General features: G+C 38.5%; 1 protein-coding gene and 1 long non-coding RNA gene across 2 annotated transcripts in view; one reads left to right on the forward strand and one right to left on the reverse strand.

Annotated features, from left to right (window-relative positions):
• Nucleotides 1-309: 309 nt before the first annotated feature.
• The window catches only part of LOC131491918 (uncharacterized), a 38,094-nt gene continuing 10,638 nt past the window's right edge, over nt 310-27,765 (reverse strand). Inside the window, exons 2-3 of the long non-coding RNA XR_009251722.1 lie at nt 15,045-15,169; nt 310-646 (exon numbers count right to left, since the gene is read on the reverse strand). This is a non-coding gene — a long non-coding RNA (uncharacterized LOC131491918). The remainder of the gene's footprint in view (nt 647-15,044; nt 15,170-27,765) is intronic.
• Nucleotides 15,105-24,266, forward strand: FAM240B (family with sequence similarity 240 member B). The gene is made up of 2 exons (XM_058695441.1): nt 15,105-15,247; nt 23,646-24,266. The coding sequence occupies exons 1-2, from the start codon at nt 15,105-15,107 to the stop codon at nt 23,737-23,739; spliced, it is 237 nt and encodes a 78-aa protein (XP_058551424.1). The 3' UTR covers nt 23,740-24,266.

Genomic DNA, 27,765 nt, shown 5'->3' on the forward strand with positions numbered 1-27,765 from the left:
TCTTTAATTTTGGGTTTTCATTGACTGAGTAAATTGGGATTTATGAGATTAAACTGCAGAATTTTCTTTCGTTTTAGTTTCTATGATTGGCCATCACGTAATGCCCTGAAAAGATGTAGCTCTTCTTTAGATAGACATAAGTACATGATCCTCACACGAAGTCAAGGTTTAATAAATGATATTTGATTAAAGTGATATTTATTTAAAAGGAGTTTCAGTACTTTTTAAGTGTAAATTAATCTATAAAGTAAATTTAAGAATTGCCATTGGAATTATGACTTTTCAAACTAGTAATGAATTACTGCCAATAAAACTAACCCTCTCGATAGATATAAACTTTAGTTTAAAAAAAAAACTTTTGCTATAAGGAATACAGAGAAATAGAACTGTTCATTTATCAGAGAATAGCTCCTTTTTGCTAAAGGTCTAATTATTGATATTTGCCCTTCACTTATATGCAAGGCAATCAGGTATTCTTTCTCATCTGGGAGTGAAGAAACTGAAATACAAAGCCCCTGTACCGTTGAAGGCACAGATTATTCCATTGAACTTGATGCTGATGGATTTCCCTATTAGAGCCAGAGAGAATGTCAAAGAACCTCCATTCACAGATGAGGAGACTGAAGTGAGATATCTTTGCCAAAATCTAAAATAAAAAAGAAATATTTTAAACAGAATATGACACTCATAAAATAATACACATTTAAACATATATAAGAAATAACTATATGGTTAATAATAATATAGTTGAAATAACATAAGCTAAATACCATCCAAAGAAAATAGGAGAAATAGAAATTTTAACTGGCCATTTCAACATATCCACTATTAGAACTTTGAGTATTTCTTTTTCTTATCTCAAACTATTTTAGAACAAAATATCAAAACAATTCTTTTTAGCACAAGAATGCAATAAAACCGGTTAAAATTTGTTTGTTTAAATGATGAGTACTTTTTATGTTTGAAACATAATTTCATTGAAGCACATACTGACTGTATATCAGCATACCATGATTTGCTTATTCATTAATTCAGCAAATATTTTTTAAGTGCCAACTACTTTCCATGTTCTGTCTTGGGGTGGCACATCTAGGTATGGTCTCCTGAGTACAAGACCAAAAGCTGTGCTTTGCCTTTTCACAAAGAACTGAATACATTGGTCTTTTCTGCCCTAGTGGAGACTAGAAGTACTTCTTTATTTTCTTTTTAATTTTTTTTTATGTTTATTTATTTATTTTTTGAGTGAGAGCAAGCCAGGGAAGCACAGGAGAAGAGAGAGAAATCTCAGCAGGTTCCACGTGTCAGTGCAGAGCCCCATGTGGGGCTTGAACTCACGAACTGTGAGATCATGACCTGAGCCAAAATCAAGAGTTGGACACTTAACCTACTCAGCCACCTAGCTGCCCCTGGAAGTACTTCTTTTTTTTTTTTTTTTCTTAATATTTATTCATTTTTGAGATAGAGACAGAGCATGAGCGGGGGAGGGGCAGAGAGTGAGGGATACATAGAATCTGAAGCAGGCTCCAGGCTCTGAGCTGTCAGCACAGAGGCAACGCAGGGCTCAAACTCATGGTCCTGGCTGTGAGATCATGACCTGAGCCGAAGTCAGACACTCAACTGACTAAGCCACCCAGGCGCCCCGGAATTACTTCTTTAGAAGAGGGCGTTGGGGCACCTGGGTGGCTCAGTCTGTTAAGTATCTGACTTCGGCTCAGGTCATGATCTCACAGTTCATGAGTTTGAGCCCTGCACCAGGCTGCGTGCTGACAGCTCTGAGAGCCTGCTTCGAATTCTGTCTCCCTCTCTCTCTGCCCCTCCCCCACTCACACTCTGTCTCTCTCTCTCTCTCTCTCTCTCTCTCTCAAAATAAATAACCATTAAAAAATTTTTTTAAAAAAATGAAGAAAGAAAGAGGGCCTCTAAGTCCATAAATATTCCAACACTCATGTAACTGCAGAGGGCAATATTATACACTCAACATATGAACAGAAGTTTATGCTCTACATATACTTATATATATAAACAAAATGTATGATTCACTGCAACTTTTATTACTAGGTCCAGACAGGAATTAATTTAAATGTCCATCAATACAAGAATGATTAAATAAATCATGGAATATCCCTAAAAAATGGGGACTGTAAAAAGCAAGGTGGGCTAGTAAGGAAATATTTTCTTAAGTGAAAAAGCAAACTTCAGAACAATGCATGCAGTATGGTCCTATTTGCAAAAAAGAAAATGTTATATACACATTGCATGTGTGGTAAGGTCCTCTCCCTAAAGAAAGAAAGAAAAAAAAAAAAACCTCAAGGCAACCTGGCTATGAGCATACGTGACAACACCCCTCACAACCTTGTAACATGAGACCACTTAATCAGATTGCATGTTTGTGTGTTACCACATATGGGAGACAAAGAAGTAGAAAATGTATAAAAAACTACACCACGTGGCATTCCGGGCTCAGTTCTTCGGGTATGAACCCAACTGAGCCGAGCTGACACAAATAAAGTTGCTTCTTGGAAAGAAAATCCTCGGGGCGCCTGGGTGGCTTGGTCGGTTAAGCGTCCGACTTCAGCTCAGGTCATGATCTCACGGTCTGTGAGTTCGAGCCCCGCGTCGGGCTCTGTGCTGACAGTTCAGAGCCTGGAGCCTGTTTCGGATTCTGTGTTTCCCTCTCTCTCCTCCCCTGTTCATGCTCTGTCTCTCTCTGTCTCAAAAATAAAATTAAAAAAAAAACGTTAAAAAAAAAAAAAGAAAATCCTCAGTATCACGACTCTCTGTGCAAGAATCCTGCTACACATATGCACATAGGCTTTCATGAAAATGGAAATATCATCATTAACAGTGGATATCTTCAGGAAGTATAGCTGGCTGCAATGAGGAAGGAGGAGAAAGACTTTTCATTTTGTATCCTTCAGTACTTTTTTGAAGTGTTCTGCTATGTACATGTACTATATTTACATTTTTTAAAATGCAGTCTTAAAAGACCATCTTTGTTAATTGTGTAAAACTTTGTAATCCATTGGCCAAATTATTTGGGAGATTTCCTGCTGAGAAATATTGAATAAATTATGGGATGCAGTAATTATCATACACGTCCCCAACTACATGGACCATGACAACAAAAGGAAACAAAGAAAAAACACTGTCCTACAATATTCAGGGAGAAAAAGGAAAGTGAATGCACCTCTAAGCTTACATATTTCTCCTCTCAAGTGTCCTATTTTCTTCAGTACTGTCACCAAGTGTGCCAGCAGTGTTTGCTTTCCTTGTCAGCCCTGCTGTTCCCTGTCCCTCCTCCCACTCCAAACTTCCCGCTGACTTTGTGCATTTCGACACAGCTGCCTCTCACACCTCTTGAGTTTCCAATGAATTATGCTTTATTGATCACAATATTTTATTCTCACTCAACAGGACAATAGAAATGATAAAGGTGGATTTGTTCCAGACATTCCATTTGCTAAAAATGAAAAAAAAAAAAAAAAGTTTCTGGAAACAATAATTTGGAGAAGTTGGAATCTGGTTAGAGCCCGCTCTTTCTGTTCAGAAAAAAACAATAAAAATAACTAGTGACAGTTAGCCACTGGGCTGGGATTTTTGGTAAAGGCAGGGAGAGAGAAACAATATTTTAGCAAAATTTTGTATTTTAACCAACTTACCTTTCAAAGTTTTTAATAGGAATAGAATATAAAATTTGCTAAAGAAGCTATCATTTTTAGATCAAAATTCTTTGGGGATTTTTAATTGACCAGATGAGTGGTGTCAGCACAAAAGAATTATAGGTGCTTTGTCTATTGGACAAGCAAGTCTAAAATGCACCCTGTGAAGGGTACCCTATCAAGCAGGCTCCTTGCTTCAGAGTAGTTTAGAGCCCCATTAATGGGACAAGAGTATGGCGATCTAGCTCCTACTCCCAATTCAGCCGGGTGTGGAAGCTCTCCATTGTTTCAAAGGATTTGGGAAGACACAAACCCAGGGACCTGTGGGATGAGTTTAATGGCTTCTCAGTTCCCTTCCAGCCCCAATTAGGTGATCAAATGGAACCACCTAGAGGTGACCAATATAAACCTGCAGTGGTTAACAGTGACCTGGGAGGTGGAGGAGGCTACATTCTGTTTTGGTTTGTTTTGCAAGGTTTTATTTTAATTTTACACATGTCCAGGGTATGTTTGTTTTGGAATCGAAAACATAGCGTTAAAAAAAAAAAAAAAATTAAAAAAAAAAAAAAATTCAGGGGCGCCTGGGTGGCTCAGTCGGTTGGGCGGCCGACTTCGGCTCAGGTCATGCATGATCTCGCCGTCCGTGGGTTCGAGCCCCGCGTCGGGCTCTGTGCTGACAGCTCAGAGCCTGGAGCCTGTTTCAGATTCTATGTCTCCCTCTCGCTGACCCTCCCCTGTTCATGCTCTGTCTCTTTCTGTCTCAAAAATAAATAAAACGTTAAAAAAAATTTTTTTTTTAAAAAAGAAAACATAGCTACATGGCTCATGGGGAACTCGGGTTTTCCCTGTTAGTCCCTATAGGGTTCAAAGACTGGTGACCAAAGGCCAAATCCACCAACAGACATATTCTGATGTTTCATACAATACTTTAAAACATCTTAAATTCATTACTAACTTTTTAAAATAAGGAGATTATATGCATTTTTAAAAAATCAAGATTTCCAGCTTCTCTTGGAAAGCTCAAATATCTGGTAACACTGGGAACGTGCTCCACTGGCAAGTCAGTTGGAGCTGAGTAGGTCCTTCAAATGGACCATACATTCTAGAATTGGCCGCAGGGAGCGGCCAGTGTTCTAAGCAGAGTGTTCTAAGCACATCTGGACCACACAGGTTTCTGAATCTGTGGCCTTTGATTTATAGGTAATCAACATTAATTTATAGATATAAACTAGACAATCCAGGATTTTGTTAAGCATGTACTGTGTCAGTTACTAAATATTTACCACAGCAGCTTTTTCAGTTGAAATTCATTAACTTTGTGAAAATACATATGGTTTTATTTTACAGATGAGAAAACAAAGACTTATTTCTGTTGTTGGGTAAGTAACTTGCCCATATGGGATGCAGGGGTCTCCTAACTCCTAGTGCAAACTGTTTTCCATGACACAGGTAGGGCTGTGCTCCATGACACTGTTGGCTCTGATAGGATTCCTTTGTGTGCATTGAAAACACTCCTCAGCAAAGAATGGCCCATAACTGTCCACAACTGTCCATAGTGTCAAATGTATGCTCTTGTATAAAGGCCTTTTTTTTTTTTACTTTTTATTTTGAAGTCATTTTGGATTTAGACAGAGTTACAAGCTTGTCACCCAGTTTACTCTAATGTCAACATCTTAAATAACCAGATACCCTTATCAAAACTATGAAATTAACGTTTGTATAATAAAATTAACTGCAGACTTTATTTGGATTTCTTTAGTTTTTCCACTAATGTCCTTTTTTTTCTGTTTGAGGATCCAATCTAGGATACTACATTGCATTTACGTGGTAGATGATAGATACATACATACATACATACATACATACATACATACAGATAGATGATGATAGATAGATAGATGATAGATAGATCATATATTTACATTACAATGTCTCAGTCTCCAATATGTGACAACTTTTCAATATTTCCTTGCCTTTTGTAACCTTGACACTTTTAATGAGTCGTGGTCAGGTATTTTGTAGAATGTTCTCAAATTTTAATTTATCTGCAGTATTTTCATGAATAGATAATTTTCTGGTGTTAGGAGAGGTATACCATGGAGGCAATGTGCGCCTCTGTCAAACCATATCAGGGGCATATAATATCAACATTGCTCATTACCAGTGATGTGCACCTTGATCACATGGGCAGATTGGTGCTTTTTTTCTCCATTGTAAAGTTACTACTTTCACTTTAGTCACCGAGTCATGCCAGATGCAAGGAGAGGAGAATTCAGCTCTACCAGTGGTCATATGTGAAAACCACCACAGTAGTGGGGCATCTGGCTGGCTCAGTCAGTTAAGCGTTGGACTTCGGCTCAGGTCATGATCTCGCGGTTCGTGAGTTCAAGCCCCGTGTCAGGCTCTGTGCTGATGGCTCAGACCCTGGAGCCTGTTTCAGATTCTGTGTCTCCCTCTCTCTCTGACCCTCTCCCGTTCATGCTCTGTCTCTCTCTGTCTCAAAAATAAATAAACGTTAAAAAAAAATTTTTTTTAAATAAATAAATAAATAAAATAAAACCACCACAATAGTTAGTTAATTTGGGGAGGAATATTTTTGAGGCTATGCAAATATCTTGTTTGCAAAGTTTCATCTGCTAATTTTAGTATTCATTAATAGATCCTGCCTGTAGCAATTATTATTACTGTGGTGTTCTCATGGTGATTTTCTATTCCCCTCTTTCCTTCTACATCTAATTCATCAGAATTCTCCTGAAAAGAATAATTGTCCCTTCTCCCTCATTTATTTTTTTCAATAATGTATATCAGTTTGGATTCACTCTTTGGATTGTAACTAATATGAGGTTGTATATATTTGTTACTTTGTAATTGAGAGTTCTTCCAGGGTGCCTGGGTGGCTCAGTCAGTTAACGGTCCAACTTTGGCTCAGGTCATGATCTGGCGGTTTGGGAGTTTGAGCCCCACATCAGGCTCTCCACTCTTAGTGCACAGCCTGCTTTGGATCATCTGTCTTCTTTTCTCTATGCCCTACCCCCGGCCCCAAAGATAAATAAACGTTTTTTTTAATGTAATTGAGAGCTTTTTCAAGTTGCCTCCTCAGTTTCTTGCAATGGCTCCATCTATTTTTTACTTTCTTACTTTTTGGCATTATAAAATACTCAGTACAGGGGCGCCTGGGTGGCTCACTCGTTTAGTGTCTGACTTCAGCTCAGGTCATGATCTCACAGGTCTTGGGTTTGAGCCCCACATCGGGGTCTCTGCTGTCAGCACAGAGCCCACCTTGGATCCTCTGCCTCTCTCTTTGCCCCTCCTGCCTCATGCTGTCTCTCTCCTTCTCTCAAAAATAAACACAAAAAAAAAAAAATTAAAAAAATAGTACAAAAAACTTTAAAAGGTAAAGTGTGTGTAGGGATTATTTACAGAGCTTAGTGATCTGAATAAGAAGTTGGGAATAAATGTGAGAGAAGAAAGCTAAATAGCAATTTTTCTCTTGAAAAGAGAGAAAATTAATTTTTATTTTTTTAACTTTTTATTTGGAAATAATTTCAAGATTGTGAAACATTACAAAATAGTTCAAAGAATTCCCATATACCTTTAACTCAGGTATTTCCATCACCACCCTGTTTGCTTTACTATTTGCTTTACCTATCTACCTATTTTTTCTGAACTTTTTGAGAATTAGTTGACTCATGAGCCTTCACCTCTAGCTAACTCAGTGGGTACTTCCTAAGAAGTCATTCTCTTCCATAATCACAGCACAGGTGTTAACTGCAAGAAATTTAACACTGATATGATCATGTTATTGTCCATATTCCAATTTTGTCCATTGATTCAATATTGACCTTTATAGCATTTTGAAATTTGATCAACTAACTATATTGATGTTCCTGATCTTACTGGCCCTCATCTCCAGCTGGATGCCCAGAGCTCTCTCCTCCACAAGCTGCTGTCTGCTCTAGTTACCAAGGCTCCTGACCAAGCCCACAGGGACTGTCAGGACTGACAGTGTAGGTTGGACCTGGGTGGATCCAAGCAATATTCTTGAAGAGCATCTTGGGGTAATTATATCTCATGATGATAGACACTAATTAGTCCTTTTTTTTTTGGAAGGTAAACTTTTCCCTAAATGACTGGGGAAAGTGGTTCAAACTGTGGGAGGTGATGACAGGATCTTTGGAGTCAGACAGAGTAGTTTTAGAGCTCAGCTCTGGCATTTACTGGTTCTGAGATTTGGACAAGAACTTAAACCTTCTAAGCCTGGCTTCTTGTCTGTTGTCTGGGGAAATAATACCTACTTCCCAGAGCTATTGATATCATTAAATGAGATAATTTTCAAGATCTCATTAGCAACTGCAAAACATGATTCATTGCTCACCGTTACTAATACATGATGTCAGCACCCAATGAGTAAACAGACCAGGAACTGTGAAACCGACAGGTCTGGGCTAGATCTCTGGCTATCCCCCTTGTTACCTCTGGAACTAGGGGAAAGTCACTTAACCTCTCAGATTCACTTCCTCATCCTCAAATAAGGGAATAATAAAATCTAGCACAATATGTTGAGAATTAAATAACATTTGGTACTGTACTCAATGTGGGTTGCTAATATGAATATAAATGATGATAATGAGCATTTTTCCATAGACCAGATATTATGTTCAATGCCTTGGTTGGTAATCTCATTTAATTCTTAGAAAAATCCATTTTTTTAACATGAGAAATTTAAGCTTTAGAAAGGTTATGTAAGTTTCCCAAGATCACATGGACTCAAAGCCCCTTCTTTATTTATTTAATTATTAGTTACTTGAATAACAATTGTTGGTCTCCCCTTTTAATGACTTATTGTCATCCCAGTTAATTCAGACAAACTCCACAGAACACAACAGGGCTGAGTTATTATGGACACATTCAATACAAGTATTTTTTTTCTTACATTTCTTCTTTTAGTTAAAATTTCCAACTACTCAAGAACTCACTCATACTGCCCCAGGTGGCTTTTTATTTCACCTGCGCCTTTTCTTAAGACCCAAATATCACACTGCTGGCAAAATCTGAGGTGGCTTTGAAGGATATTAATTGGAGGAAAAACTGTAGAGAGAGACTCAAGACTTAAATTCAAATAACCCGACTGGATTTTGGAAGGCAAGTTAAAAAAAAAAAAGTTTTTTTCTGAAAAGATGCTACACTGAGGAGAACCACTTTCACATAATCCTCCAAATTCCATATGCGAAGGAGGAGAGGAGAAGAAAACTCATTCCACTCTCTGTTCAGTGGGACCTAAAGATGGAATGGGAAGAGAAACTCATCAAAGCATCTTAGGCCTATAATCAGCTGCTGTCATCTTAGCAACTGGACCTAGAAACATCATTCCTAAAGATATTTTCACTGAAGGTGAAAAAAGACCACCTGAGAGGAAATGGGCTGGTGTCTGTGTTCCCCAGTAGCTATAGAGGCAGAATCTCCAGATGACAGAACCAGCATTTGGCAGAATGGGAAGAAGAAGGTTACATTTTACTATGTACTGGTATAGGAGGAATCAGTGCCCTGTGTGTGTGTTTGTTTTAGTCCTTATCATGACACATATAAAACTGATAACAGTTGGCACCTCTGACAAGGTATCAGAAAGGAGAAAGGAAGTTTGTCATAGTGCAATAAGCCTGGAATAATCTTGAAAAAAAAGTTAATCTAGTTCTGCCTTGGTAAAGAATTATGACTTGCACATTGCTTAGAACAAACTTAACCAGATGCGTGCTTCTCATGTGACCCAGTTCTTCCCAGGATCTATCGTCTTTCTGGCTGGCTGACTGGCTGGGTAGTGTGACAGTGGCAAGCACAGGCTTTGAAGCTGGGTAGGGTTTCAATCTCAGCTCCATCACCATGGAAGTGACCTTGGGCATCAATGACCTTGGGCAATGGCTTGCCTCTTTGTACCTCCTCTGTCAAATGTGGATAAGAATAAGATTGTGAGAGTTGAATGCAAGATGTAAAGCACTTTGAAGAGTGAAGGGTATTCAGTTAGTATTCAATAAAGCCAGAGATCACAGATAAGCAGCCCACCAGCCAGTAGGTGAATGTGTGGCAGCAAGTTTAATGGCGCATTGGTGGGGGGAGGCCTACTGCATCCTTGGACTCACTTCCACTCTTTGTTGTCTCATAAGGGCTGAGTATCCATTGCCAATACCCTATTGTCAATTTTAAAAAGAAATAACTCTCTGTATTCAGGGGTTTTTTTAATCAGAATTAGAGATACAAAAATGATAAATGCAGTGAATCTGATATATATTTTTAAAGGAGGCGAAGCAGATACCATTCCTAAGTGTTAATTATGAAAATACCCAGAATAACTCATTTATGTGGACTTCTGGCCACTAGAGTTATCTAAATTTGCTCCTCCCGAATTTTGAGCCATGGGGGGTGAACAATAACACAGCTCTCTGAGTATTAAGAAAAAGAAATTATCTATATTCTTAGAGAATATGTTCTCTATATTCTTAGAGAATCTCAGGATTAGAGTGGGACCAAAAATAAATCAGAAGCACTCAACGCTCACTTGAGAAGCCTATTCCTCTCCAATCTGCACCTATAGCGAGAAGAAAGCAGCAAACTAAAATTAAGAAAGGATGAATGTAAAGATCCAAACTTGGATTTATAAAAGAAAAAAAAATCACTTGCACAAGAATAGAAGGAAGACACTTGAGTTTGAAAAGTCCCTCAGTAAAAAATAGGAACTTAATCTCAAAATCTTTAAAAGTGACTCAGGAGATTTCAGGTAATTGACAGGTTTATGTGTCCTCACATTCCATAGTATTTTTATTTTGTGACTATAAAAGCAGTACCAATCTGTCCCACAGGAGATCACAGAGGCTTTCTCTTCTTCCTGATCCCACTCAGAATAACTTGGGAAAGTAATGTCTTTTCACCCTCATTGGAGCATCTATAGGGCAGCACCATATACATAGGGCATATAGTGGGTGATTTTCTTTTTTTTAATTTATTTATTTATTTATTTATTTTTTTAATATATGAAATTTACTGTCAAATTGGTTTCCATACAACACCCAGTGCTCATCCCAAAAGGTGCCCTCCTCAATACCCATCACCCACCCTGCCCTCCCTCCCACCCCCCATCAACCCTCAGTTTGTTCTCAGTTTTTAACAGTCTCTTATGCTTTGGCTCTCTCCCACTCTAACCTCTTTTTTTTTTTTTTCCCTTCCCCTCCCCCATGGGTTTCTGTTACGTTTCTCAGGATCCACATAAGAGTGAAACCATATGGTATCTGTCTTTCTCTGTATGGCTTATTTCACTTAGCATCACACTCTCCAGTTCCATCCACGTTGCTACAAAAGGCCATATTTCATTCTTTCTCATTGCCACGTAGTATTCCATTGTGTATATAAACCACAATTTCTTTATCCATTCATCAGTTGATGGACATTTAGGCTCTTTCCATAATTTGGCGATTGTTGAGAGTGCTGCTATAAACATTGGGGTACAAGTGCCCCTATGCATCAGTACTCCTGTATCTAGTGGGTGATTTTCTATGCCTGGACCAGCTACAAGTGCAGAGAGAGTAACCATCAGTGCTTAGGTTTCTCATCAATACTCCCAGGGAAAAATAGACTTTTTAAATTTTCTCTTTCCTGCCTTATTTATATACATTCTTAAACATATTGGGCATCACTCAGTGAATGTGATTATAGGATCTGACCACAAAGATCCCCAAATATAACATCTTAAGTGATGTAAGAGTGAAACTCATCACCAAGAGCTTTTGCTAAAGGCTTCTCTGTATGCAGTCCAACACTGGACCTCAGACAAGAAGGGAAGCATCTTATCCCTGAGATCTAAGGAGTTCTAATTCTGACAGCCCAGCAACAGATAAATAAACCTTAAATACATGCTGAGTCAATAAGGAGCAAAGCATTTAATATCATGCATAAACTAAAGACAACAAGAACTTATTTAAGTGGTAGTTCAAATTCAGTTAACACTTTTGATCTCTTACCAGGGATAGGACAACAGATTGTGAGCTCCCCAAAGACAAGCATGTACTGGGTTGGTATATGAACATTTAGGGAGTGAATAGCAATATATTTGGCACTTTCATCCATATTACCACATTTCATCTCCACTTTGTGGATGATAGAACTGGGTCTCAGAACACATGAAGGGCTTATTGCCCAAAGTCACAATAGTGACAACAGTCCTGCCCTCCTATTCAGCTCCCTGGCCATCCTGGCTGTCAGGGCATGGCCACCAGGGAAGGTGACTGAGGTAGGACTGCAGTTGTGTTGGCAGGCAGGACAGCTGTCTCCACACATCCCCTAGTAGGTGAGGCAAGGCTTGGTGAAGAGTTCCAATCCTAGTTGCTTCAGGGATGACAGCAAGAGAGACTGGCCAATAAGGACAGTATCCCATGCTCAGGTGCAGAGGCAGGAAAAGGGCTACACAGAGAAACTCAGTAGGAAGGAAATCAGCAGAAAGAAAGTAAAATAGTTCAGGATGCCCTGCAGGGAGAGCACAGGGAAGAGGTTTTAAGAAAGCTAAAGAAAAAAACCATAGTGCCAAAGCTGCAGATAGAGAATTCATCCCTTAAGAAGGGCAGTGAGGGAACCCTCAGACTGCATCAAGGAAGCCATCCTTCTTTCAGCCAGCACAGTGTTCTGTACTTGAATGAGGTGTCTCTACAGATGACCACAGTGCCCATTGCTTTCTGTTGTGCAGATCCAATAGCTTTACTCCTTTACAATACCTGCCTGTTCACTGAGAGTATCTAAATTTATGATTCTTGAAGTCTTCTCAAAGATCACAGCCCTTTGGAGGGAACAAGAAGTAGAGGCAGCATGCATCAGATCCTTCAGATCCTGCTGCCTGATTTCCTTAGGTCTCACTTTGATTTAATTTATTCCTTGAGTGTATGAACACCACACTGCTTACAACTGCTTCTCTTAACCTAGCTCATAATTATGCAACTACAGTGTCTGCTAGAATAAATCTTCCTTCCATATCCAAACCACACCTTTTTCCCCAATTGTGTAAATGTGAAATGACAGGATGATGTGAGCAGTCTGTGTGCCTGCATAGGCCTCTTTTTTTTTTTTTTTTTAATGAAAAAGTCTTTAGAATAAAATGTTAATTGTAAATTTCAAGAAAAGAAAAAAATTCCAGTAAGTACTTATTTGGCCAAACTATCTTTTCTCTGAATACCAGATATCTAATATGAATTTGAAATGTTTAGGAGCATTTTGTAATAAAGGAGTGTGTGTATAAGTCATGCATTATTACTCTTGGTATACTTAAGTTACATGTTTGCATCAATGCCTTATTCCCTGCTCAAAGCAAGCACTATTTTCTTACCTAGCATTTATACAGGCAGAATCACATGAGGAAAATAAGAAAATTTAAGACACCTCCACAGCTTGAACTAAATCTATAGGAAACTAACTGCTATAGGTGAGGGCAGGGAAAATATGACTTCATGTGTGGAAGTTAGAGGTGGTTGGGGCCATAGACTCAGGATTGGTTGACATGCTTACAGCAGACCTTTTGTTACCTCTAAGAAAAGGTTAGCTCTGGGCCTTTCCATGGCCAGCAAGCTTCTTATGATGTCAAAACATCATAAAATATAGAAAATTCAAGACATGATTAATTTATCTACTCATTCAGTCTTGCCACCACCTACTCTAGTTCTATGAGTTCTGATGTATATTTTTAACAAGTCTTTCAATGTTGAGTGACTAAGAATTTCTTCAAATTCTGTGCATCCATTAGCCTGAATCCATTAGCTTGGGGGAGAAAATAAGTGGAAAATAAGCTCTTAGTAGATGGAGTCTGTGCTACCTCCAGGCCAGAACTTCAGAACTCAAGCAGGGCTCAGACAGAATCTGGAGAGGCTCTCTCAGGCACAGCACAAACCTCCCGAAACTAGAGAAGGCAAATATATTTGAGCACATCCCCTACTCAGAAAGTACAAAAATCGCCTTCCAGACCCTCCCTCAGCATCTGAGATAGTTCAGAGGGGCCATTGGCAATTCCAGGCCAGCTTTTTTTAGAAAAAAATTAGCTTGACAAGGGTCATTTAATTTAATGAAGAATAACTGAGCACCTATTTTTTGTTCCAAGATATCAAAAACAACAGCAAAACAGTAAGGTCCAGGTCCTCCCTAATCTCCAGCCAGAGCTAGAGCCAGAGCTCTTGTCTGAACCAGTGCTCATCAGATGGATCTTTTCTGCAGTCCTTTGCATCTACCTGCCTGCCAAGCAGGCAGAGACGGATCTTTTCTGTAGTCCACTGCATTTAGCTCCCTGCCAGAGCCACTAAGATCTGGAAAATGGGCAATGTTCACATAAAAAGTAAACCTTTTTTAGCATTAAACATGTGCTCTTTCACGGGACACACCCACACATGCCACACGAGCTTGCTCTGTATATGGCCATCTCCAGATATAGTGGCCATTTCTTGTGATGAGAATCTTAGAGCCAAGAGTACCCACTTTGAAGATGGACAGACCTAGGTTCAAAGTCCCACTCTACCACGTTCAGTTATGAGGATAGAGGCAAATTCTATTTCTCAGTTTCCTCATCTGAACAATGAGTGTAGAATCACCCAGCTCCAAGAGTTGTAGGGAGAATCAAATGCAAGTGTGTATAGAAGGCCTATCACACATTATGTGCTCAACAAATGGTAGAGGTTATTGTTATTCTGTGAGGAAAGATGGAAAGAGCTTAACATTTGTTGATTGCATATTTGCCATGTTTAGAGCTTCTGCATGTACCATCTCATTTTATATACATATACACAAAACTGTGAAGTAACTGTCAAGACTTCTTTCTTTAAGTTAAAATCACAACTATCATAAAAATAAAATGAACAAGAAATAAATTAAATAAATAAATAATAATAAATTAGTCAAATATTTTATTTAATTTATTAATTAATGGGAAAACTAGTAAGGTATCACAACTAATTCAAAAAGAATTTTAAAAAAAACATACAGATGTAGGATATCAAGAATACTGAAATGAATTAGAAGTAGATTAAAATTGCTTGGTATCCACACAACTATCAGTTGCATTCCCCTGGACAAAACTTATTTGACTCTTTATGTTCAAGAATCATTTGCATTACTATATTTTTTCTATAATTTCAGAGTTGTAAAATAGCTCAAAGACAATAAAATGGGGAGGCCCCTGGTAGAAGAAGATAATCTTTACGGGTTATTAGACACCTTTTTTGTTTTTGTTCATTTCAAAATTTTTTTATTATATTTTCTGACAGAACCATTACTATTCCCATTTGCAGTTGAGAAAAAAAATCATAGTGACTATGTAATTTGTCTACAGTCACAAAAAGTGTAAATGGAAGAGTCTAGATTCAAACTCACCTTTCATCACTCTAAAATTAGAGTGGCTCTGGGATTTCTTTTTCTTTTATTTTTCAGGGGATGAACAATCAATATATCCGTCGGGAAGTCTTCTGCTGTGAAACTTGTCACGAACTCAAAAGCTTCTGGGAAAAAGAAATTAGCAAACAGACTTGTTACAGGGAACTGGAGGAAGACCGTCAGGGAAGGAGCGCCCTGAGAAAGTATGTGGATTATTTCTCTACTATTTTTTAAATTAGATTTCTATAGAAATACACCAGATTGTGAATATGGGAGACTGAGTTCTATTCATTATTACTGTTCTAAGAATGCAAATGTTCAGTATGGTATGGTAACGTCAGTGCAGCCATGAAAATAAAGGAAAACAAGACTTGGATGAAGATTACATTCACAGGTCTCAGAGGAAGGGTCACCACATACTATTTAGGGCCACAGGGGAAGCAAAAGACAGAAGCATGGGGAACATCTAAGCCAGAGTTTTTATTGGAGTTCCTGAGCAAAAGGTAAGGCAGAGCAGAGTAAACAGTTTAGCACTGTCTAGTTTGAGTAATTCCAGAGGGCTCTGGCTATAGATGTGCTCTCTAGCTGTATGGAACCTAGCCCTGGGGTGATTTGGGGCAGGGAAAATATGGCTTCACAGGTGGAAGTTAGAGGTGATTGGGGCCATAGACTCAGGATTGGTTGACATGCTCACAGCAGGCCTTTTGTTACCTCTAAGAAAAGGCTAGCTCTGGGCCTTTCCATGGCCAGCAAGGTTCTTATGACGTCAAAACATCATAGAATATAGAAAATTCAAGAGATGATTAATTCATCTACTCATTTAGTCTTGCCACCACATTTACCAGGGTTTCCGAATCTAGCATTATTGCCATTTAGGGCCAGATAATGCTTTGGGGTCAGGGGGCTATCCTGTGCTTTGTAAGATGTTTATCAACATCCCTCAAAACATTATATTCCAGTAGGACTCCCATTCCCATTGTAACAACAAAAAATATCTCCTGATATTACCGAGTATCCCCTCAAGGGCAAAGCCACCTCTGATTGAGAACCAGTGACTCATAAATAAGGTTGAGCCTTTTTCGTATATAAACAAAAATGAAGTTCTATTATTTATATCTTGATAAACTGAAAAAATCTTTCCCCCACCTTGTCTCTGTTGTAATCCCCAGCACATGAGGTACACTAAATTTAAGTCAACAGAACAGAACTATGAGAGATCTCACATTTGGGAAGATACATATTAATATTCTTGGGGGAAGGCAAAGATGGTATTCCCCTCTTTGGCAAGTAAACTTGTTGTTCTAGCCAAAGGAATCTGTGGAGAGGAGAACATATCCTTATGTGAGAAGACATGTGTCACATGTGTCAACATCACTTGGAAAAAAAGAGCCAGCACCTGCTCTCACATGTGCAGAGCCTTGGAGCAGACAGATCAACTCAACTTTTCAGAGACTATCTGGGTTCTCTGTCCCTAAAATGGGAACAGCTCAGTCAAGTCGTCTATTTTGCTAAGACACCCACTCACAAGTGGAGTGGCAGCTAAATATTCTGCTGGCCAGCGAGGCACTATGTCTCCATGTTTCTGAACATGCTGAGTTGAAAACATGTGTAGTTCACATGTGTTGAACCAACATCAACTTCTAAAAATCTTGATTAACCCCTGAGGGGAAATAACTTCTCTCCTGCCAAAGAAGAGCTCTGCCATCATTCCAGCTACATTCCTATTTATCCAGCAAGCAAAATCGGGCTTTTCTAGATGCTAGAAGAGTCACACACTAAAGCATCCAGTCCTGGAGATTCCAGGAGAGTGAGGAAAATCAGTTGTGTGGTTCATGCCATCTTCTGCCCCCAAGTCGTGGCCCACAAGCCAGGAAGCCAAATCCCATCATGAACCCTATACCTCATCTTCCCGTCCAGAACCCTCAAGGTATGGGATTAAACGCATAATTTGTGATATCATTTTATTTTTGTCAAAATACATACACAGTCCACCTGTATATACAAGAAAAATATTAAAAGAAAATATGCTGATACTGAGTGATTAGTTTTAATTGGCAGAATGGCAGATTTTGTGCGTATGAGCTCTCCTAGCTTCTCCAAAGTTTCTACAACGATTCTGTGCCATTTTCTAATTAGGCAAAATGAAGTTATAAAAAAGGCAACTGATTGCAAATGGTCATAGAACAAATGAATTTACAAATAATTAAACAATTTTGTTTAAAATGTTAAAATACATGTTTAAACAAATCATTCTCCAGATTCCCATGTGCCTCAGAAATGACCGCCTTCCAAGTGGGTGCAGTTTTCTCTCCCCTCTATAACCAAGAGAATAAATCTTCAAAATGTGCTCATCATGAAACATTTCATCATTGTGTCCCACAAATAAATGTTAAAGAAGTGGACAGAGCCTCTGCATTGAAAATCTTAAGGAGTGAGGAAGTAGAGGCAGCTTCCTATGGTTTGTTTGCTCCTCTGTTGTGGAGTCTCATTAACCAGAGCTATTTCCCTTGTCAGCTGTGAAAAAAAGACCCAAAACCTAGTGGTTTTGTTATTATTTTTGTTAAATATCCCAGATTTATTTTCATACCAAGAGCAGAACGTTGGAATATTTGTTTAGATCTGAGAAAATAGTTTGAAACAGACTAAGAGTGTACTTTCCAACATACACTTGCAGACCAGTGAATATCATAAACCCTGAAGTCCCTATTCTATCCCTGTGGTCTATATCTCCCATACTCCACTATACATAAGTACACTGGACACACATACATAATACTCACGCTCTTTTTTGATTCTACTCTCCACTTATAAAGGCAAATTCAAGCCTCTGAACAATACAGAAATATTCAGAGTGAACACTAAAAGACAAAAACCCTAAAAGTTCCCACCAACACCTTTGCTGATAGAACAAAATCAATATTGCTTTATGTTCTTCTCGGCAGATCTGACTAGCAAGACTTGTGGCAAAGCAGGGTAGAGTGGAAACAGGTGTTTCACCATGGACATGCTTGTTAGCACACTCTCCTGCAGGTTCACTGACAGAGGAATTCAGCCAGAGCTGCAGAGAATCAATTTATCCTGGCAACTGGTGTGTCTAGCAGAGGCCTTGGAGGCGAGATCATGAGGCGAGATGAGGGACCTCAGAACTGGAAAGCCCCTTACTCTCTCTGACAATGGCCAGAAAGAAGCAACACAACAGGAATAAGGGTGGTCCACAGAGAAGTTGAAAACTGTTTGCAAATAACTGATGGAGACAATCTGAGGAAAATCAAATGCAGTGTAGGTACTAGGACTAAACCTCCTGGTTTGTTGGGGCAGTCCAGGTGTACGTCTATCATTTTGTTACAGTTACGGATCATAATTTCCCTTTTTATTTTAAAAGTATCGGGGCACCTGGGTGGCTCAGTCAGTTGAGTGTCCGACTTCAGATCGGGTCATGATCTCACAGTTTGTGAGTTCGAGCCCCGCGTCAGGCTCTGTACTGATAGCTCAGAGCCTGGAACCTGCTTCGGATTCTGTGTCTCCCTCTCTCTCTACTCCTTCCCTGCTCACAAGCTGTCTCTCTCTCAAAAATAAATAAAGATTAAATTTTAAAAAAAATAAAAAATAAAAGTATCTCCATTTAGGGGCACGTGGGTGGTTCAGTCAGTTAAGCATCTGACTCTTGATTTCTGCTCGTCATGATCTCACAGTTCGTGAGTTCAAGCCCCTCATTGGGCCTGTACTGAAAGTGTGCAGCCTGCTTGGGATTCTCTCTCTCTCCCTCTCTATCTTCCCTTTCAACACTCTCTTTCTCTCTCTCTCTCAAAATAAATAAACTTTAAAAGTGGGGTTCCTGGGTGGCTCAGTTGGTTAAGCATCTGACTTAGGCTCAGGTCATGATCTCAGGGTTCACGGATTTGAGCCCCACATCAGGCTTTGTGCCGACAGCAAGGAGCCTGTTTTGGATTTTCTGTCTCCCTCTCTCTTTCCCTCCCCTTCTCATTCTCTCTCTCTCTCTCTCTCTCAAATAAGTAAATGAACAAATAAAATAAATATTAAAAAAACTTTAAAAAAAAAGTACTTCAGTTTAGATGATAAATTATACGGACACCTAAGTCTAAATGATCAGCCTGTAATTATAACTGAGAAGTTAAGGAGAGTCATCAGAAGGTGATATAGATCCAACCTCCAGGAAAGAGAAAGGGAAGGAAGTGGATGCTCCCCACAGCAGCAACTCTGAGCGGTGCATTTTTACACCCATCATACCCAAGAAAAGTTAAAGCCCCTTTAATTAATGAATGTATCCACATTATATTAAAAAGTCCATTGAGTTCCATGAAATACACAGACTGCAGTCCTTATTAGTGAGCTTTAAAAGATCTCAGTGACAAGTCATGTACATTTGGAGGAAGATTCAGTTATAGAAACTTTCAGAGACGCTTATAACAAGGCAGCAGTTTGGTTACAAATTAAGATGCATACTTAACAAGTATAATGGAAAATATAGCTTATGAAAATTACTAATAGGTGATATCAACAGGTTATATAAGCTCAATAAATCATCCCTTCTTTTTTTTTTTTTTAAGTTTATTTATTTATCTTGAGAGAAAGAGCACAAGCAGGGTAGGGGGAGAGTGAGAGGGAGAAAGAAGATCTCAAGCAGGCTCCTCACTGTCAGCACAGAGCCACGGACCCACGAACTGGTAAATCACGACCTGAGCTGAAATCAAGAGTCACCGACCCTTAACCAACTGAGCCACCCAGGCACCCCAGAAAATCATCACTTCTTAGATAAACCATGCAAGGACCTCTGAGGCAGTTGCCTGCTTATGAGAGAGAAGCCATTCTATGTTTTATCTCATCTTTCAAAGAAGCAAACTGTATTTTTATGTCCATTACCTTAATTTAATCTAAGGTAGAGTGAGGGTAGGTCTTATCATTATTCTCCATAACCCTCATTCTTCTCTCAATATTTCAACTTTCGATCTTTGGTTGCTAATGTAGCTAAGCAACAACTACACCTAACAACAGGATGACACTCCAGATTCTTTCCATTCTTTCCTGGGCCCATAATTGAGCAGAGTTTTAAGTGAGAACTTTCCAGAAGCCAACTTAGTAATAGGTGCCTGGAGCCTTCAAAATATTTATACCCTCTAAATTTATTTATTTATTAATAAATAAATAATAAATTTATTTCCTGTCTCCAGGAATCCCTCTGAGGAAAATAGGTATTTGAAAAGAGTAATAAGTATTATCATTACTCATTTTAGGGTTATTTGTAAGAGTGAAAAAATTAAGACTGAATCCAACTTTTTAAAATTCTTTATTATATAGTCTGATCTTCCTGCATTAAGCATGCTTTACTTTGCTTTAGCATTGTTATGAAATGAATTGTGTACCTTCACACATTCAGAGTGTGACTGTATTTTGAGATAAGGACTTTAAAGAGGTGACTTGGTTAAAATGAGACCTTTAGTGTGGGTCCTAATCCAATCTGACTGATGTCCTTTAAAAAAGAGGAGATTAGGATGCCCAAAGGGATACCAGGTATGCACACACACCAGAAAAAAGGTCACATGAGAGTGAAGCAAGAAGGCTATCTGCAAGCAAAGGAGAGAGGCTTTGGGAGAAACCAAATCTACTGACACCTTGATCTTGGACTTCCAGCCTCCAAAGTTGGGACCAAATAAATTTCTGTTGTTGAAGACCCCCAGTCTGTAGCATTTTGTTATGGCAACTCTATCAAACTAATGAAACCATTTACTCAATCTTTTCATTGTGGTTGTTTTTATTCTTATGAAACTAACACAAGCACATTTTTTTTTTAATCAAGCATCACAAAAGAATATATAATTAGAAGGGAGTTCCTTCTTACTTGGGCTCCTAGACTTGCTCTCTAGGGAAAGCTGACATCAACAGTTTCTTGTATATCTTTCCCAAAAACTTCAAAATGAATAAGCAAATAAATATGTGTGCTATGTTTTTATGCAAGATGAGACTATACTTCTGCACCTTGCTTTTTTAAATTACTTGGAAGTTTTTCAATATCAGCACATTCAGTTCTTCTTTAATGTTTTCCATTACAATGATGTTAACAATTAATTTAACCAATCACATCAAAGAACACTTAGGTTGTGTTTTGTTTTCTAGCTTCACAATGTTGTAATAAGAATACTTGCACATACATTTTTGCATACATGGACAAGAATTATGGGATATGTTCATAAAAATTAAAAAGTCAAAAGATGAGTTGGGTTTTTTTTGGTTTTTTGGTTTTTTGTTTTTTTTTAATTTTGATAATTCTTGATTTCTTGTCTTGCAGAGAAGTTGTATTCATTTAAACTCCCACCCTGAGTATGGGAGTGCCAGGTGGAAAGATTGCTCACGCTGTGTATTGTCAAACTCTTAATCACTATTAATCTGATGGGTGAAAATAGCATCTCACTGTTTTAAACTGAATTTAATTAATTATAAGTTTGGTTGAGATCTTTTTATATGTATAGGAAACAACTGGATTTCTTCTTCTGGTACAGCCAATTTATATCCTCTGCCCATCTTACTGTAGATTTTTTCTTAATTGATTTATAAGCACCATGCACTTCTTTTCATGTATGTACAGTTCTATGAGTTTTGACAGGTGCTTAGAGTCATATAATTACCACAATCAAGATATGACATGGTTCTGTCACTCTGAAAAATCCCCTCATGCTGTTCCTTTATGGTCATTTCCTCTGCCAACTTCCAGCCCCTGGCAACCACTGATGCGTTCTCCATCCCTATGATTTTGCTTTTTCCAGAGTGTAATAAATGAAAAATATAGTATGTATTCTTTTCAGTCTGACGTTTTTCACTCAGCAAAATGTATTGGGGATTAATTCTTGTTGTGTGTGTCAGCTGACTATTCCTTATCATTCTGTTATATGGATGTATCACAGTTTGGTGATCCACTCCCACTTGAAGGACATTTAGGTTACTTATGGTTTTTGATGATTTGAATGAAACTGTTATAAACATTGACATACAGATTTCTGTGGAACATAAGTTTCCAATTCTCTCGAGTCAGTACCCAAGACTGAGATTGCTGGGTCATATGGTAAATGCCAAACTATTTTCCCAAATTACTGTTCTATTTGGCATTTCCACAGCAATGTAAGAGACTTTCAGTTACTCAGCATCCTGACCAACACTTCATCTGCATTTAGTTGTAAGGGTTTTTTTTAATTTTGTTGGAGTTTTTTTGATGGAGTGGGTTGAGGGGGGACATTGTTTATTTGTTTTCCTTTGTGTGTGTGTGGTCATTCTATGAGGTTAGTGATAACTTATTGTGTTTTAATTTGCATTTTCCTAATTATGTTAAGCACTACTTTTATGTGCTTATTTGCCATCCATACAACTTCTTTGGTAAAATATCTGTTCAAATTTTTTACCCACTACATTATTTTCTTATCATTCAGTTTGAACTTTATATATTCTAGAAACAAGTCCCTTAACAGATATGTGATTTGCAAATATTTTCTCCATTTATGGTTTGCCTTTTATTCTCTTTACGTATCATTCATAGAGCAAATTTTTAATTTTGATACCCCCAAATATTCTTTTTTCTATGAATCATGCTTTTTGTGTTGTATCTAAGATTTTTTTTTCCCTAATCCAAGGGAAATAATGAATATGTTATTTTGTGGGGTTATCTTCTAGAAGCCTTAGCTGACAGCAGGATTCTTGCACAGAAACTAGTGACACCTTTCTGGCCTTTCTTCCCAGGAAGCAACTTTATTCATGCCAACATGGTCTCAGTTGGGTTCCTACTAGAAAAATTGAGCCTCGAATGCCACCTAGTGTAGCCTTTTATTAATTTTCTACTTCTTTGTCTCCCATATATGGGTAATGTAAAGACATAATCTGATTGGCTGGTCTCATGTTACAGAGTCGTGAGGGATATCACATACACATATAGCCAGGTTGCCTTTCCTTATCTAGAGGTCTTTTCATACAACATTTCTTAGGGAGGGGACTCTTGTCTTACATTTTATATTTAGGTCTGTGATCCATTTTGAGTTCATTTTGTATAAGATGTGGAGTATAGACTAAAGTACATTTTTTGAATATGAACGTATGATGCTCCAGCACGATTTGTTTTTAAAAAAATATCCTCTCTCCATTGAGCTGCTTTTGCCTCTTGTCAAGAATCAATTGGCTGTATTTGCGCATACTTATTTCTGGATTCTATTCTGTTCCACTGATTTATTTGTTTGCTCTTTCATCAGTGCCATACTGTCTTGCTATACTTGTCACAGAATCAAGTAATGTGAGTCCTCCAGCTTTCTTCTTCAAAATTGTTTTGGCTAATCTACTTCTTTTGCCTTGCCATATAAAGTTTATCAATATCTACCAAAAGGTCCTTCTGGGATTTTGTTTGACATTATATTGAATCAATTTAGGAAGGAATAAATTATAAAAGCACATATTCATAGACTTTGCTCATTTATCTATTGATTTCTTCATTAATTTGTAAAAGCCATGTGTTTCTCAAAAATATTTGTTGGAAAAACAAAAGACTTCAATTGGACCATCAGATGTGGAGGTAAAAGCAGTAAGCATTTGTATTTTTCCTCTCCTCAGGCTCAGAGAAGAATGGAAGCAGAGACTGGAGAAAAGGCTACAGATGCTGGACAATCCTGATGAGAAGAAAAAGCAGGCAAATACGGTGGGCTGAGAGCCTCCTGCTTCATCCACTTCAAAGATAACAAGCCACCAAGGGCACTCTTCTAGGAGAAAAATCTAACACCCAAGTTATGTTGATTTACTAAGCAGGACACTCTCTATTTGCTTTCCCATTTGTAAGGGATTTACATGTGAAAACTCCCCCAGTGCTAATGGGAGTCATTATCCAACTCAATCCTCTCTGCCATGGACAGGGTGACCGCCAGTGGGACAGGGAAGCTCAGGTTATTTAATATAAAAAGCTCTTAGAATTAGCACTCCCCAGGTTTCAATGATCCAAGTAGTGTAATTTATTTCCACATTTTCTTTTCATTTTGAAATCTGAATGTTTGATCTAAGCTTACCAAAGGCGATGATCTGGATGGGAATTTGGCTTCCCTGGGTCTTCTAGAAAAACAGTCAATCTTTTCTTCCTGTCACTGCTTTTTGCGAATATAGCTATTATTATGAAAATAACTGGTAAACAATACAGTTTGAAAATGAACTGAACTAATTATTTTTCCCTTCTCTTCATATGAATTCTTTTCTCATAAACATCTTTAACTAGAAACATGCAATGAAAATAAAATAATGCTTAATAAACGTGGTTGCCCTCTCTGGTATGTGCCCTGTGTTAACTCCCTCACGCCTGTCTTGTTTAGCTCTCTGGTGCTAGAGCAGCTCTGCTGGCCCCAGATACATTCTGGAATTTACAGTCACCCTCACTGTAGCCCCTTCTCAGTTACAGAGCATGACCGCAGGGTGGGAGAGGTTCTATCTGTCACAGTAGCTAGGGCTCTTCTTCCCATGGTTCCTCTCTGGGGGACAGAGAGAGGAGTCCTGAGCACCAAGGAATGCACATGGCCAGAGAGATCCTGGGAAGATAATCTGAGACAATGCTGGGGAAGGCATCCATCCCTCATAAATGCCATATAGTAGCATAAACTGCTTTCCTTGGAAAACTAAAAGGGCTTCTCACAGCTAAGAGAGCCATGGAGTGGCAAGAGGGTTGGAGAGGTGATTTCACATCCCCATAGTTATAAGATCCAGGCCCCTGCTACAGGCTCTTCTCCAATTTGGGTATAAAATATAAGCAGTAAACTACAGCTGGGAAAAATCTGAGCAAAGTTTGGAAAAAGAGGTTAATAATAAAATACAATTTTAGTAAGTACAGAGAACTATGGGAATACTTAGGGGATTCAGGTATGGTAATACATATTTCCCTGAACATAGGCGGTTCAGGGAAAGCCCACTGGGAAACTGCTATTTAAGCTGAGACCTATAAAATGAGTAAAAGTCCATCCGCGAAAAGAAAAGGGATCAAATGTCCTGGACTGAGGAGAATGGCACATGTGAAGAGCCAAGAGGAGCATTGAACTGCAGAGCAGAGGGGACTAGGAATTCACAGGGAAGTAAAGAACTGGAAAATGTGTGTCTGTGACACAGACTGAAGAGGGAACTGTTTTATAGGAGGGTGGAAAGATGAGCAGTGGCCTCTAGAGCCCAGGCTAAAGATTCCCAATTCTGGGGGCACCTGGGTGGCTCAGTCGGTTGAGCATCTGACCTTGGCTCAGGTCATGATCTTGCAGTTCGTGGGTTCGAGCCCTGCATTGAGCTCTGCACTGACAGCTTAGAGCCTGGAGCCTGCTTCAGGTTCTGTGTCTCCCTCTCTCTCTGCTCCTCCTCTGCTCATATTCTGTCTCTCTTTCAAAAATAAATAAATATTAAAAGAAAAAAAAAAGATTCTCAGTTCTGGATTGAGCCATTGACACAGGTTTTAAGGTAGAAGAATGAAATAATTAGACTTATATTTTTAAGTTTTTCGAATTTTGTAATTCACATACACACATATATATACTTTCATATAAGTGCATAAATGATTATACCATACATGTTGGTAGGCTTTTATTAACTGTTTCTCCTTTGTTTTCACCGTCTTAACTTGCCCCCCTCCCTTTTTCTGCACTCCCTACCATCTGCCACCCCTGTACCCTGTAACCCATGTTAATAGCCTGGTTTGAGTCTTCCTATATTTTCTCCATGTTCACATGGCTGTATACAGAGACACACATTCACAATTACATTTACTTACACATTCACACAGACATACACATACACATACACACACATACTCACACACACTCTACATCTAAAGGGCATTGTGTGAATGTGTTTGTGTAGTAACGTTTTACAAAATAAGATCACTTTTCTGCATCTTGCTTTCCTCACTCAACCATTCCTCATATAAATGCTTCTAGGTGGGGCACCTGTGTGGCTCAGTCTGTTGAGTGTCTGATTCTTGGTATCAGCTCAGGTCAGGATCTCAAGTTTCCTGGGATATGACCCTGCCTTGAGCTCTGCACTGATAGTGCAGAACCTACTTGGGATTCTCTCTCTCCCTCTCTTTCTGTCCCTCCCCATCCCCTCTCTCTCACTCAAAACAAATAAATAAAACATTAAAAACAAAAAATTTTTTTAAATAAAGATAAATCAATACATAAAATAAATGCTTCTAGGTCAATTTAGCTCCAATTCATATTTTTCATGGGATCATATTATACCCTGATGTGGATGTTCCATAATAAAGTCAACAATTCTTTTAGAGATGGACAGTCACATAATTTTCAGGTTTTTATCATTCAAACAATGAAGCAGCAAATATTCTTATTCAAAAGTCCTTTATTCTAGTGGCTTTATGCTAGAAAATAGATATATTCCCAGGAATGGGAAATGAGAACAAACAGTATTGCAGTTCCTACTTATAAAATGCTTTCCAGACAGGCTGGCAAAATTCCCGTCTGAACAAGCAGTCAATAAGAGTTCACCCTTCTCCCCATATCACTTCCAGGAATAAGTGTCATAGCTGCTCTTTGTATTTTCTGATCTGAGGGATGACGTCACTTGATTTCTCTGGCCACTAGTGTTGGGGTTTTCTTTTCACTTGTTTGTTTATTAGTTTAATTTCCTCATCTGTGAATTATTTAGTCAGACTGTAATTTTTCTAAGGTTTGCCTTTCTAAGTCAATGTGTATAAACTATTTATACATTATAAAACCTGACCCATGGATTATCATTTGCATTAGCAGTCTAGAAGGCAGGGATGGCTTGCTTAAACATCCATTATCAAGTCTGAAAACCTCAAAGCTATAAGGAAAATGTAGACATATTTGTCTATGTAAAAATGAAAACCTTATATGTGGTGAAACATACCCTAAGCAGTGGTTTTGGCAGATCTGCAAGTTTAAATGATCATTTGACTGCAATTGGGAAAACAGATTAAAGGAGAAGTGGCAGGAAGTGAATTAAGAGATTCAATGTCTACATGGCCAAGAACAGGTTTGAGCAGATAGAGTGGACAGGTCATGCCAGTTAACTGAATGTAGGGAAGCAAGGAATGGAGATTATAAAAATATAAATGTTAACTTATTTTAACTAACATTTAATTAACATGGGTTAAGTAAAAAGAATATGAGCTCAGAGAGAGCACAGCTGGATCTGTCACCACTGGAGACCTACCTCATCGGAACAAGGGTGAAATCCCTGAGCTATGCTTTCCTTATCTATAATAATGGGCATACTATCCCCCATTTCTCACAGTGGTTGGGATTAAATGAGCAGATGTAAAAGCATGTAGAGCAGGACCTGGTACAAGGCAAGACCTTATGTACCTCACCTCTCTTCCTCGTCCTATCTCTTCCTGGCTCTCACTAGGCTGGGCTCACAGAAAATTGCCGGAGTCCAGCTCCAGCAGGTCCAGGGGTCCCCGAAAGATGAATGGCGTCTGCGAGAATAACAAATGGACACAGACAACAGCAGTGTGTTAGACTGGCGACTTTATTGTGGCAAGCGTGGCATTATATGTGTTAGCAATTTCCTTGTAGCATGCGTCATCTATGTTTCTCGGCTTTACCTAATTCTAAAAATGTTCCTTTGTGTAATCACCCATTAAAGAACTTCATGCTTATTTCTTTGTAACGTTTCATCCTGCTTTTTTGTTTATTGATTAATTTCTTCATACTACTTTCATTATGTATCTATG

This window comes from Neofelis nebulosa, chromosome 12 (genome assembly GCF_028018385.1).
Source record: "Neofelis nebulosa isolate mNeoNeb1 chromosome 12, mNeoNeb1.pri, whole genome shotgun sequence".
In the NCBI taxonomy this organism is placed as follows: domain Eukaryota; kingdom Metazoa; phylum Chordata; class Mammalia; order Carnivora; family Felidae; genus Neofelis; species Neofelis nebulosa.